The following is a 15118-nucleotide window of genomic DNA, read 5'->3' on the forward strand; positions in this document are numbered from 1 at the left end:
GCAGGTGTTTTGGGACTTCTGTTAGAGCATGATAATTTGCCATTCTCACACGCATTCGCCACGGATGACACTCTCTTTGATTTTGTCGCACTAAAATGGCTCATGGTGGGTCGCAATAGTGATCGATTCCTTGGGGTCAGTGATTCCTTCGTATTTCTCCTAGTTTCATTTACGATTGAAGATGGAAGCGGTTGCGATGCTTCGCGTTTGACTTTTCTTCGTAAAGCCAAACGACTCATATTTGGGATCGGAAAAGGATGGGACAGTCTCGGAGATCGGAACAAAGCTAAGGTCTCCGGATCCCTCAGCTCCTCAATCTTTGGGGTGGAGTCCTTCCTAGTCGTTATGCCGTTTCTTGTGTTACCTTGGTTTTCAGTTTTAGCCTTGTCAATCGATTGTTGAACGCTTGATGGACCTTCTAAGTCTAAAGGTAAATTTATACAAATGGTGTGACACTCTGTGCTCTCTTCGTCTTCTTGGCATAAATTCACAGCCATTACTTCTTTCGCTTCGATTTCGCGCTCTATGTCGCACACCAATTCACTATTTATTCTACCATTCTGCATGTTAACACTGACCTCTGTTTCATGTCGGTGGTCCTTTACTTCCACTGTCGTGCTCTGGCCGGTCTCAATGCCGTCAAAGAATCTCCGAGGGCTTGGTGAAAAAGGCGAAGGGAGTTGTAAACAGTCATTGCTTTCCGAAAGTCGAAGGAAATCGAACAATCGCGAAGGACTCCCGGCCGACGTACTGAAGCTGCGCCAGCTCAGTCGAACATCGTCTGTTTCATGTTTATCACTTGGTTGGTGTTTCATCAATTCTGGTGGGTACACTGGAAACGGAGCGTCGCCATTATGACTTCCTCGCCCGTTTTCCATGGCTTCCACAAAACTGATATTAAAATTTCACCATCTACCTCCTTATTGTTTATAAAGCCTTCTGCGCACTCGATGATCTTGAGGTTTTTTTTTCAGTTACGTTATACTAACTGTCACGGTCAAAAGCAGTGCAAATTACCTCTACTACTTCGTAAGGAGAGTTCTGAGCCGAATATACCAAACCAAACTAAACTGATATCTGATAAGGAGAGCGAACATTACAGAAACCAGACGCTACGCAACTAAGTCTCAACGCAAAGCGTTTCCCACAATTTGTGAAAATCGCCTTGTTCCAAGATTTCAAAATGTGGCACTGGCTAAATGGGCCTTAATTAGCAACGCAAATGTACTTACGCACATTTAACTGACGCATTTCTTTGACTTGATTTGCAACTGGTTCTAAGAAAATCACGGATCGGTTTCCTTTTAATATTTTGCTTCTTATGACGTCACTTTCTTGGAATTTTCACCCAGATTTCAAACGGGATACCGTCTACAGCACAAATGTAGTTCACCGTTAAAATCCAGTTTATTTTCATTCGGTAGATAAAAACAAGGCAAAAAAAGTCATGAGAGTTTGAATGTGTTTTTTTTTTCTTATCCTTTCTAATCCATAGAAAAACTAAAGTAGTGAAGACTATTTGTTATTAACTTTGAAGAATGTTACCATGGGAACAGGGCTTGGTTAATGACGTTCCCGACAGATCATTACTCTTTCCCAAAGTTTCTCACGCAACGGTCAAATTAGATTTACGCGTCTCTGTTACTTTACCTGAGCTAATAAACTCATCTGTAAGCACTGGAAAACGTAATAAAATTCACTAAAAATTTGAAATATAAATGAACATACGGCATTGTACTTAAAGGCTTGTAATTTCTTCGCCATGCATAACGTCATTGTTAAATTACCCCCAACTGTGTTTACTTTGTGCTCATTGGTAGATGAAGTCAGGCAGATGAAAATGACGTTTTAGTCACGTGGAAATTGTCTGAAGACTGGACCCGGGTTTAGGCCGAGAGCAGGGCATGGGCGAAACACCTGTTTTGTTTACTGTGTTCAGGTTTAGTGACATTTACTTAGGCAAATTCTCCCTTTCACATCACGTACACCAAGTCGAGCGAAAACCGTTTCTCTTTCGTCACTCGAATTTTCGTCGGGAGGGAGTCATCCATTTTGGCTTTTGTTTACAGAAAATTTGAACACAGTTTAGAAATTAATGAAATTTTCCCTCCTTTTGTGAATACTAATAATTTGACCACAATGCATCTTGCCTACGTGTTCCGAATAATTAAGCTACTTGCGAATATCTTTGTTAAGACGAAGGCTTCTTCTGACTAGTGCGTTCTGCTGCTGCAAGAAGAAAAAAGTAACAATGGAAAGGTTTCAGTCGGCAGTTTGAAAACTAGATTGTGTACAGCCTCCCTCAGCCAGACAGGAAACGTGACCCAAAAATATTCATTTATGCTTACCTTTCCAGACGACCTCTTTTTTCTACTCTCTTTCCCAACAACCGTTTTCTTTTTCGGTTCTGGATATGGAGAACAAAAAACCAAAATAATAAATATAGCCTCCGATTGACAAAAAAAAAAACTGAATCTCAGTTTGTCCTTCGGGTTGTCATCTTCGGGGACCCCTCCTACGGATAGAATTAATAGGTATGCGGCAGTGTGAAGGATAGGGTTTGGATTGTGATGAAGAACGGAAATCAGATACGATTAGTGAAATACAGATGGAGGGTAACAGTATAGTGCGGAACTTAAGGCTTCCAAGCAGCCAGGTGAGAGTTGGCAAAAGAAAAACGTAAGAGTCAAGCATAAGCTTCACAGAGCCCTTTCCCCCTCCCCCCTCTCACCTCCCCCCCTCCCCCTCCCCCCTTTCCCTCCTCTGAAAGAGGATTCCCTTCTCCGGCGAGTGCCCAAATAGTTTGTTTACATACAATTTCCGTTGCCTCCCTCTCCCTCCACAAAGTCGTCCGTTTTCCAGGGTCACAGCGCGCTTCGGTAACGGTTCCTTTGAGAGCTCTTACCTTTTTTCACTGTTGCTTTTGGCGGTGTCTTCGTTTTCTTTTTCTTTGGTGGAGCATGGTCCTGGAAAATTTTATTGAACCAAAATGTAAGTTGTGGGTTTGGCTCTCAAATACAAAGTATATTCTCGTAACTTCAGTTGGAGTGACCCATGACGTGGAAGCTACTGAGCAGTACTTAAATGTGGCGCTGGTTATTTTCCTGTACAAGGTGGGTCTAACTTTTATGTCGGCAGAGAAGACTCTTCTGCGTGACCATTCAAAAGAAAGCTACTGAGAGGCACTTTTATGTGGAAACTATTTAATAGGCTGCACAAGGTGGATAAAACCATACTGTGTGACCACTCAAATAAAGCTTCTGAGCAGTACTCTCATGTGGTCCTGCCTATGGTCCTATACCACTGTTCGACTATTCAAATAAAAATTACTGATCACCACTTCCATATGGTGAGGCTCAATAAACTGTGGGGTTCAAATAAAAAGCGGGTTACCGAAAAACCTTTGGAATAGATAGACACCGAAAAAGCTTTGGAAGAGATAGTACAGAGCAGTGCGCACAAGACGCATTGTTACAAGGTGTTACCAAGTACAAGCTGATTCCAACTTTTAGATCTGAAGCGTGCATGCATTGAAATGCAACCTTGAAAGCGATTTTTAACGAGGTAACGTGTGCTATACTGTGCAAAATTACCTCACTCACTGCTTTCGTTTCCTCATCTCCATTTATTTCTTTTTTAACTTTTTCTGTTTTCCTCTTTTTAGATGTGCGCATCCCTCTTGATTTTGCATCTTTAAACAAAAATACAGAGAAACATCTAATTACGGGAGGATGGGTGTATGGCAGTGACGTTACGGCCATATTTTCCCGATTTTCATGGGTTAATGTACTTTCTTGGGTATGAGGCTCCGCTTACGCTGGAGCTCCGTTATCAGCAGATTTTTACTCCTGACAAGTGTTGAAATAGCTGAAACATCATTACATTGAAATCCGTTTGAATTTTGTTTAATGTATAACAGCAATCCTGTTCACGAAGTGTGTAAGTATAGCTTGACACCGAAGGAAACACCATAACCAATGGATTGTGAACATTCTGTAATTTTTAAATGGCTACTAAGTTCATCTGCACTCAAAAATGTCTTCTGTCAACATACCAACAGTGATAAACGTGAACTTCAATACTTGTAAAATGACATACATTGTCATTCACCCCTTACACCCTACCATCAGTATGCATATTCTCCATACTGTTCTCTATACATTTCCTTGGTTGCTGAGAAGGAGAATTTGTTTACCAATCAGGAGCCTCTCTAGTTGGTGATCATTTTCTTCACTCTTATGACCTTTACATTCAATTCAAGGGTGAAAATGTAAGGAGAAATTAGAAGTCAATCACTCTTAGGAGTTGAAGGGTTAAATGCTCTTTTAATACTTCCTAACTATTTGAATCAAAAGTTTTAAATTAAAATAACTTGCCTTTAGGCACCAAAGGTCCAACTTCACCCTGTTGAATTAAATTAAAACATGCCCAAGAAAATTATTATTTACACAAATACACTTAAATCACTGCATTTAAAGTCAACTTGTGCATCAGTTAATGTTCAGCAGAATACAATATGTGTTAGGTGGTTATACTCTCCCTAAAGATTCAACTGTTTGGTTTACAGTCACCTTGCTACCATTGAGCTTGCCCCCAATAAAACACCCCTTCCAATAGGCACATCTCCTCTTGGCTAAAAGGCCAGGGAGCTTATTCTAAGAAATGCAGTATTTTAAAATGATGCAAGCTGCATACCTTAAACCAAATGGTCCTGCCATCATGGTCCACAATGTTCCTCATCTCTGGTTTGTAGTAGCACTGACGCCACTCATTGAATGCAGAATAATCTGAATAATTTCCAGTGGGATCATATGCTGAAAGGAAATTTTAATTTTAAATGAAGTTAAGACTCAGTAAATAATTACAATTGACTGGGTGGATTGCAATCATGCACATGATTTCAAAATTAATTGAGTGCATGATGTGGCTGGATGTTAAATCAGAAGCATGATTTCTTCCCAAAATTGCCAAAATTGAATGATAAAAAGTTCATTTGGCACTTAACTAAATAGAGACATAATTTTACCATCTAGATACAAAGAGGCAGAACAAAACAGAAGGCAAAAATTTGACAGCACAAATACAAAGATCTATCACTAAATGTCTTTTTTTTTTTGCATTCTAATTTCACTGATCTTGATTAGCTTAATCCTTTCACTCCCACAAGTGACCAAGACAGAATTTCTCCTTACAATATCAATACAATATCAAGCAGGTAGGTGATTATTATTAGTTGATCCAATACCAAATTCTCTGAACTAACATCATAAGAATTGTATGGGAGATAGTAAGGAGACTTACTAATTAGATCTTGGGAGTGAAAGGGTTAAACCTTAACCCTTTACAACTCAACATCAGTATGTATATTCTCCAAACTGTCCTCTATACATATCCTTGGGTGCTGACAAGGAGAATTTGTACAGCAATCAAGAGCTTCTGTAGTTCTTGATCATTTCCTTGAACCTCATAACCTTAATGTATAATTCAGGGGTGATACTGCCTTGAAATCTGAGTGATTGCTTTGTTTTAGTAATCCATTCTCGTGTGTTTTTGAGATTCGGCCAGAGTAAGTGATTTCAAAATCAACCCAGTGAAGTATAAAAATGATATCATGAAACAGTAATAACTGGATAGAAATAACCAAATTGATTGTTGACTTACGTAAATTAATCACCTCTTTAGGCACCAAATTACAAAGCTCTAGAAAGTCTGGATGTTTAACTTTACATTTCTTTCCTTTTGATACCTAAAATGGCAAAAATACAAAACTCACTAAAAATACAATTGAACTATAAAAGCAGCCACCTTAAATGCAATAGGACAACCAAAATTCATCATGATCTAAAAGCTCAGAAAATACCTAGTCTGACTCCCTTATCAGAATCAAGGACACTTTGAGAGACAGAGCTTTTGCTCCGACAAAGGGCTATAGTTCTCAGAAGGTCAGCTTTGAAACTCTTTACTGTGGCCAGTGATACTAAATAACCCTGTCGTACTCTCCCACTGATGCAGCACTACTGTTTCTTAAGAATCTTATACCCCTTTGCACTTTGAGAGAACTTAGTTACTGGTAGTTCTTTTATATATATAAGTGACAGAGTTAGCAAGGTTGAAACTTTGGAGTCGACATGCCCGAGTGGTTAGGGTACTGCAATTGAAATGTGGTGGTCCTGGATTCAAGTCCTCCATCCTGCTACTCACTGGATTTGTTCTCAGTCCCCCCCAAGTTTAACTCTTCAGCTGTACTGTGTAAATAGCCAACTGGTCTGCCTCCTGCCAGTTGGGATTTTCCTGCCAGCATTTCATGTTTATTTGAAACATTTGTTTCTTAAAGGCTTGCATAAGTGCTATATAAATTATAAATTAATTTTTCTTTTCTTTTTCCCCCATGATCACAAGACAATTCACTTAATTGATGCATGCACTAGACTTCTCTTCTTCTTTTTTCTCAGAATTTGCTATTAAATCAAATAATGTCTCCATGTTAATATTTGTCTTGATACTCATTCCCAGCCTGTTTGTCTTTACATTTTGTAAGCCTTCCCTGAAAGCACATTAACCCTTTAACTTCCACGAGTGACCAAGGCAGAATTTCTCCTCACCATATCAATACAATATCAAGCAGACAAGCAATGAGAATAAAGAAAAATATTAATTAAGGGATTATTAGTGGATCCAACACTAAATTCTCTGAACTAACATCATAAGAACTATACGGCAGACAGTAAGGAGAATTACTAATGAGATCTTGAGAGTTAAAGGGTTAATCTTTTATTTCCCAAATAATGTACTTCTGAGGCATTAAAATTACCTTGGACATGCTTTCCTCCTCATTTACCTTGAGCTTTTCCAGCACTGATCTTGCAGAGCTAAATGGAGGAACAGCAGCCCTGAAGGAAGAATATCATAGAAAATCTAGAGCTTAATACACTCACTTGAAACTTGATTGTGTTGTGAAGGTTTCAATAGCAAAGAAGAGTCAAGCAAGAAAATTTCTAGAATTAACCCTTTGCTCCCTAACATCAGTATGCATATTCTCCATACTGTTCTCTATACATTTCCTAAGGTGCTGAGAAGGAGAATTTGTTTAACAATCAAGAGCTTCTTTAATTAGTCATTAATTTGTTTATTCCCATGATTTTAATGTTTGATTCAGGGGTGATATGGACCTGATATGGTAAGGAGAAATCACATGCTGGTCACTCTTGAGGGTTAAAGGATTAAGGGGGTAGCAAAGGGGGAGGGGGGGAGGGTGCTGATGCTGTTTCATCCTCAAATTTTAGAAAAGTTCACACATGGTGTAAATATTTTAAACAGAATTTTAGGGGGCACAAATTTAAAAGGGAAAACTTTAAATATCTCTTCTCGTGTATGAGGTTTAAGGGAAATATTGAGGTTTTCAAGAACTGAAAGAAAAACATTTCATCAATCACATACACTTCAGGAGGCAAATCACGCCTCATGTGATTCATAAATTCACAAATCCCACCTATCTTGCCTTTCTGCAAAATTAACACATCACATATCACGCCTCTCCTATCAACCCTTTGCTATCCTCAATTAAGGAAAATGAAAAATGGACATTTTCTTTAGCAAGTAAAAGAGGTCCGAGTTTGCAACAATCATAAGAGACCAACAGTGGAGTATAAATTAGTATACAAAGGATCATGCATTTAATGAGTTCAATTGTATTATTTTCAGCCACATTTTGTAATAGCTGTTAGATTACTATAACTTACTGTGGAAAAAAGGTTTGGTAAATTCTCTAATAAAGATTTATGTACATGTAACTAACATAACTTATCCCACATTCTTCAGAGAGACCTACAATTCCAATCAAAATTGGTAGACACAAAATCTTCATAGCTATGATAAGGGAGTCTCAACCCTTTACATCCTAAGAGTGATAAGCATCTAATTTCTCCTTGCCGTATCAACCCTGAATCACTCATTAAGGTCACGAGAATAAAGGAAATGATCACCAAATAAAGAAGCTCTTGATTGTTACACAAATTCTCCTTGTCAGCACCTTAGGAAATGTATACTTTTTTTAGAGAACAGTACAGAGAACATGCATACTGATGTTAGGGTGTAAAGGGTTAGGAAATAGAATGTAAAAACTGAATTTCAGTTCAATGCAATACCCTCTCTGTTAATTTCCCTCATTCAAAGTTGCACAATCACAGAAAACAAAACACAGCTTCACAAGGGGGAAATTAGAAGTGAAAGCAAGGATATCAGGAATTAATTTAATGCTTTTCCAGAATATTGCAATTTCGACAGCAATGCATCAATAATTTTGTCGTTATTGGTGAGGATGGGCACTGTGTCAGGGAACACATCGTAATAACCTTTACAAAGGTTCAACATTTCACATTCTAATCTCAAGTCCAGTTGGCTAACAATGTTTCAAAGGAACACAGTGACTCTTTGAAATAATAGGTTCTTACCTAAAAATGATCTCAGCTCTAAGATAGTTCCCAATTCCGTTAAAGTACTTCTGATTGTGCATTACTTCACATAGTGGTTTGTTGAATACTGTTTCTTGTAGATTATCAAGAATGTTTGATCTAAACTCTTGGTATTCAAACATTGGATCAGGTCCTCTGTTGTTTGACCATTCATCTGTCACTTCCCATCGACCAAATCTAAACAATAAGAAAATTGAGACAGACAATTTTTTGGCTTGTCACAAGCATGGGATAAGGAAAAAATTCTGAGTCCCCATGAGAAATCAAACCTTAGACCTTTGGATTCCACACTCTGATGCTCTACCACTGAGCCACAGAGACTCCACCATGAGCCAGGTCTATTATGAAGTAACTTTACTTAAAAAGTAAAAACTTTTACTTGCTTAGTAACCCCAAGGAGATGCTACTTTTCAGCCCCACCCAAAGGATAGTTCATGATATCAAAAGGGAAGAAATCTGCTGACATCTCACCTCTCTAACAAGGCTGAAATTTCTCTGATGAATTGAAGGCAAGATTTTTTTATTGATAGCAAGCCAAACTGCAGAGTACTGCATACAATAGGTGTGCACACAAACCCTCATTTTCAAGCTCTTATTGCTTTTGCCATAATTATAGAATTGAACACAGCAGCTGAAAAAAATTAGACACAGTACTGCAACAGTTCAGGACTCCTAAATGTATTGTGAGGGATGCATGCAACTTAACATAGTTCAGCATGCAGAGGAACTTGTCGCGTTGCATCGTACTCTGCGGAGCTTATAGCTGAGCCAGCTCCATTTTGGGGGTCAAATGAAGAGTTGCTAAATTTACTTTCCTTGGCAGCTGAGGTAGTATCTCTACGACCCATTGCATCCCAGAGAAAAAAACCAACAGTTAACCTATTAACTAAACTAAACCAGCATACCTTCTAACATCTACAAAACTCAACACCATGACTGGTTTCTCCTTAGTAAAGAAGTTCAAGTGCGCATGTTTATGCATGTCCTTTACTGCACCAAACGTAAACTTTCCAGACATTCCAAATCGAAAAAGAATCCTGAGTCTTTGCTTTTCGCAATCGTTCTCTTGTTTGATTTGTTTCCCATTGCCATCAGAGCCTAATGATGTCAAAATCAGCGCAGTTTCTTTACCTCTAGACTCTGAAGTTATGCAATAATCACACATGGCGGGAAAGGAGACATCGGGGTTTTTAGTGCTAACAGCTGACTTCACAATCTTGCCACTGAAAACGAGTCCTTTGCAGACTTTGTTCACGAATTGGCTGTTTTTGTAAAGTTCTGGTCCTTCTGGCATGGTAAAATCCTCGAATATCCTCAAAAATAGAGCAGAATTCGACGCTCAGTCTAAAGAATGTATCAAAACCGCAAAAATCCCCCAGGCGTTTTATAATTAAATTAGTCCTTCTAGTACCCATAGCCTTCTGGAATAGTCTCCACGAGACTGTAAGAGGTTTTTTTCACTAAAATCTTTATCTTCCAACTTTTAGTTGAAATGAACAGAAGAGGGACTATAAAAACCTATGAAAAGTGCCCTTTGCCACAGAGCCTGTCTCGCTTTGTGGATTTTTACGACCCCCTCTGAAAAACAATTTCCGGTAACAGGTTAGTCATGAAGCAAGTTTTCTTTGGGGTGTCACGCGACGCGCTGCGTGACATTCAAAGGAGAGACTGGCAACGAGTAGAAACTGAGTTGTGAGACCTCCTGCAATGAAAAATTTATCGCAAACAAAAGATCCTAAGAGTTCAACTACCTCACTTCTTTTATTTTATCTATTTTTTTTCTATTCCTTGTATGAAGGAACGGGTAAGAGACTTTTGGTGAAGTTTCGTCGAAAAAAGCTTTCATTTGGCCAAATCTTTTTTTCGTGAACTCATGGAAAAGCGGGGAAAGATCGCACACATGCAATTCACGTGCATTTGTTTCCCTTCCGTCTTCCCCCACTGGGGTAGGAATGGTTTTCTGGCAATTTGATTGGCTGGAGGAGTCAGATAAACCATGAAAAAGATATCTGAAGTTAACAGGTTGCTGCACGTTCAATGAAGTTTGTTTTGACCAGTTGCAAAGTCTGGCTGGAAAACCAAATAATTGATGTCTAAATATTTCAAAAGTTCTACTCTGAGACCTCATTTTCGACCCTAGAGTCTTCCTTACTGACAAGTTCCATGAGAAACTTGTTGAATATTCACATAAGTTTCATTGCTCGTGGTTAAAGCGCTAATAAACGGTATAGTTAGAAGTATCAGTGAAAAACTTCAAATGAATAACGCAGAATCGTCCCTCTATGATTAGCGAAGAAACCTGAGTCTTTCGTTGTTTTTACGTTTTACGTGATTTGCTGCAGGGTCCAGTGCTGAAGAATATTAACATGTTTAAAATCAAACATTGAAACAAAAAAGACAACTGAACTTACTGACATCAGAAATTGCATGTGAGGCTGCTTGTCATTTTTTAAGCAGGGCAATTTTATAAAACAATTGATATTATGGAATAAAGGTAGAAATGAAATGGACGATGAAGAGTAAAAACCACATCACTTCGATTTTATGAAAATAGGAAATTGGTAATCATTGAATCGAGCGATGGAGTCGTACACAAACCAATTAAGTTACTACAACCAGACCGGGAATTTCAGCGCGCACCATTGGAGGGGATAGATTTCATTAGACCAGATATCCACGTGTACATCAAGATATTATTGTCGCCTACTATGGATTTCAAGGGCGGACTCTGAAAATATACCAATCACACATTAACCCAGCGTGCCGATAACATGTTGAACAAAGAAAATACTCGTGTTGCCTGGGCGATAACAACAGGAAGCGATGGAATTCTTCTTAGTAATCCAAACAATACGGCCACCTGAAATAGCACCACGCGGGTGAAGGTTGTAGAAGATTTGTTATGTGCGATTTCTTTGTAATCAAGTGAAAGAATGTACACAGTAGGCAAACAAGAATATTGATGTCTTTCCTTGCCAAAGCAAAATCATTACCTTGCCCCTTCGTGTGGCCATTACCGACAGCTTTACAGCGACGTTAAACCCCCAAAAAACTGACTCTATCTTTTCAGAGAGAAATACACACACGAAAGTACACAAATCATTGCCGGAAACTAAAGCTGTTGAAGAACAAAGCTATTTTGTTTAAAAAATAACCTGTTCGTTTTAAAAGTGTAAACTTTGTTTCAGAAACCATGTAACCGTTTTCTCTCCAAACTTGTTCTCGGCGCGTGATAAGTAAAATGAAGCACGTTTCTTTTATTCAGTCTAAAAGGTGCGCTGTTGATACTTCTTTTTTTAGCCATGTTCATTAACTTGAAAAGTCACTTAAGAAAAATGACGTTCATATTTCATTACAAGATTAATGGTGATTTATTGCTTTCACTTACTGTTAACAACTTCAAAATGACGGGTCTAATTCAATGTACGACCCTACCCTCTTTGAGAACCGGAATAATTAAAACAGACAGATTAGCGTTTGAACCAAGCATAGTAATATCAATTCCTTTATGGTATTTTTCACGCTAAATTTCAAGCTCTACGACTCTAAATAAACAACTACATTTCACGCTAAATTTCAAGCTCTACGACTCTAAATAAACAACTACATTTCACGTTCACAATTTAGAAGATTTCAGGTAGCAGAATTAAACTACATTCGAGTACTCTTCACATGATAACCTATTTTTAGCCACTGAGAATCAGCATGGCGCAGCTCATCTCTGATGTTAATTGACATGATAGTTAGGCAGCCTTACGGTCAGTTAATCAAATTTAAAAAAAAACCACACACTCACAAACACTCGAACACTCAACCTCCATTGAGTAATCGTTTAGTTTCACTATGATGTCAGCATTGATATTTGCGAAGACTATCTTTTATTTTCTATCGAGAAAGGCTTATCTTTTCGCATATTTAAAGCTTACGTGTCCTTTATTATATCGACGGTATGCACTACAGAGAATCCAGAAAACTCGGTGAGCTGGCGTGAAAGAAAATAAATCAAAACCGACACATACTGGCCCAAGTACCTGTTTTATTAAGGCATTTGTAACAGAGCATACATTGTTAGAACTGGCGGGCTCGTGCTCATCACACATTAATTCAAGCATTTCTATTCATCGAAGAAAGAGATAATGCGTTTTTGGTAACAGAAGGAACAACAGGTTTTTTGCACCGGAAAACACGCAGGACACCTGGTCTTCTGAGAGGTGAAGTGTGCTACATTCAGGTAGAATATTTACTAGCACCAAGCATGTTCCGTAATTGCTTTGGAATTTCGCTGGCGGCCAAACAATTTGTGAAAGAAGAAACCGCAAATGATACTCACTCAGCAAGATGACACCGGAAAGGATTGGAAGAAGACAATTCTAGATTCTTTCGGCCACAGATGGTTTTTACAAAGTTTCGTGACTAGAATATTAAATTAAGTCATGGTGACGTCATCATGGCAAAGATGGTTACCTTTTTTGACAAGAGACATTATAATTCATTAGGTCTAAACGCAAACAGATTCAAAACGACCTACTCTTATCAGCAAATGGTGAAGGTAGTTGATTTAGGGGCAAGAAGAAGAGCTTTATAGTAATGATTTAACTTCCATCGCTGCGAAACGTTTCTTCGGAAATCTACTCTCAATGTGACATTCTTAATGTATGCTAAATATGCCTATAACTGCAACCATATGGCATTCTGACGAGCTTGTTTACAACGGACAGTGTCACTGTTGTAATTTCCCGCCTTCAGGTCTCACTCTCCCAGCTGCTTCAGTTAGCCACGCTGCGCTACATCTGACAACATTTCAGATGAATATCTAACACCAGTATGTAGCCAACCTTAACACTCCACTAATTCATAATACTGTAGATCGAATTATATTTCCCCTACAGCTACGAGGTCTTCACGCGTTTTTTCCAGAAAGTACAGAAAACAGAAAATCCATCTGTTTTACTTTCAAATCAGTTTTTTTGACCGAATTTTTATACTCCGAAGATCTCCGAAAGAATGGAATTGGCGCCAATTGTTTTCATTCTCGTGACAAGATAAACCCTAAGTTGAAGTGCATTTATTCGGATGGCAAATTGATTCAAGTCCCCGCACCGTGCCGAATTTACGAGCGAAAGGAAGCACACCTTGGTATATAAAAAATAAAGTTATCATTTATTCGATATACTTCCTGCAATTAACAATTCTAACACTAAAAAATACATTATCTGCTTAATTCAATAAGAAATCCTGATTTCTTTTGACATATCCAAATCATCATGTGTGCACTCCTAACTTAGCGAGAGATTTAATCTCTTAAGCGCTGCTTTCAGAGTTGGCTTCAGTTCTGATATTTTCCCGCACTGGAAGCGCTCGAGGGCTACACAATCTGCGCTACGCTTTACAAAAAATATACACAGTATATAAGAAATTATTTAAACAATATTTTTCGTCCATAAAACTGGATGCAAATTTAAGTCTCTATTTACGGAATCCTTGTTCGCTCATGGTGCGCTAGCATGGACAGCGGGTTTAAATTTAACTTTCCTTTCCGCACCTCGTCGCTGTCATGGTAATTAGGCGCAGTAATTGGCATTCCTGAGTTGTCTTCAAGAATTTTCAACTTGTTTTCTTTCCTCTGATGTTGTTTCAAATTTCAATCTTTCAAGTTTTAAACCTAGAAACTTTTCTCTAAGACACGATCGAGTGACCTTCGCTAACAGCATCTTAAAAATTTTTCTTTCTCTGGAATGGGCCCAGAAATTATGTTCAAGAATCATCTATCAAGGCAGATATTGTATCCGTGTAAACTGAGAAATGTTTGTCACGAGTTGCTTAACTCTCCCTCTTCGTCTTGAATATCTCACTGAAAGGTGCTGCCGCTTTCGAAGTGTAAAATATCCTCCAAATCATGAATATACTCCATTGCGAGTTTGAGGACTTCAAGTTCTGAGAGATCTTGGCCTTTCTCGTTTTGCGGTAAAAGTTCACGTAGTGCTCTGAAAGCCCGTTCAACGTGCTCCAAACTTTCAAATCCTTCGTGGTCCATATCATTAGCCTTGGCGTTCATCTCTTTGATATACTTCACACCGTCTTGCATCTTGATAGCCATGTCTTTTCGATGTTTCCTTCGCGTAAAAGAGAAAAAAAAGTACTCTCTCCAACAAAGTCCTTCGCGAGTCGAGCTTCAACAAGTTTTGAACGCACCGATGTAAACGCTCTGATTAAATATCACGATTTGTTGATTGTTTCCTGTCGGTGAACATATTACGGCTATTGTTCTCTTTGCATCCTTCCAAATCATCTGCCACTCCTCCACAATAATTAATACACATGAGTTCACCGGTGACATCACAGAAAAGAATTATGCGGAGTTTGCTACCACCGTGTAAAACTTGTTCTGTCGCGCAAATATCTGTGCGCGCAACACATGTTTCCGTCAGAAACTGTTCACTTACTTCTCCCAGAAGCATCGTTATGGAAAGTCGAAAGTTGATAAAACGTTTGCGCTTCCGATTTCTGAATAACAAACGAAATGAACAATCCTATTCCAGGCGCCAAATTCGCTAGCTATCTTATACTTCAAAATAATGGCTTTATTCAAGCGTTACTCAAACATCCTTTATCAACACAGGTGTGCAGCAGAAATTGCCTCCTCTATT

General features: G+C 38.6%; 1 protein-coding gene across 3 annotated transcripts; it reads right to left on the minus strand.

Moving 5' to 3' along the window:
• Window positions 1–1388: 1388 nt before the first annotated feature.
• LOC113666806 (endonuclease 8-like 1) lies at window positions 1389–12891 on the minus strand. 3 transcript variants are annotated; one of them, XM_089193754.1, is made up of 11 exons: window positions 12802–12891; window positions 9377–9784; window positions 8451–8648; window positions 6812–6890; window positions 5662–5746; window positions 4696–4814; window positions 4377–4404; window positions 3594–3691; window positions 2906–2966; window positions 2349–2407; window positions 1389–2229 (listed from the first exon to the last, which is right to left on the minus strand). In XM_089193754.1, the coding sequence occupies exons 2-11, from the start codon at window positions 9763–9765 to the stop codon at window positions 2173–2175; spliced, it is 1173 nt and encodes a 390-aa protein (XP_089049880.1). In that variant the 5' UTR covers window positions 9766–9784; window positions 12802–12891; the 3' UTR covers window positions 1389–2172. The 3 variants fall into 3 exon arrangements, with proteins under 3 accessions (XP_089049880.1, XP_089049881.1, XP_089049882.1); XM_089193755.1 differs by lacking the exon at window positions 12802–12891 and adding an exon at window positions 11082–11233; XM_089193756.1 differs by lacking the exon at window positions 12802–12891 and having other exon boundaries at window positions 3603–3691; window positions 9377–10050.
• Window positions 12892–15118: the final 2227 nt, after the last annotated feature.

Source organism: Pocillopora damicornis, chromosome 14 (genome assembly GCF_964200805.1).
Source record: "Pocillopora damicornis chromosome 14, jaPocDami1.2, whole genome shotgun sequence".
In the NCBI taxonomy this organism is placed as follows: domain Eukaryota; kingdom Metazoa; phylum Cnidaria; class Anthozoa; order Scleractinia; family Pocilloporidae; genus Pocillopora; species Pocillopora damicornis.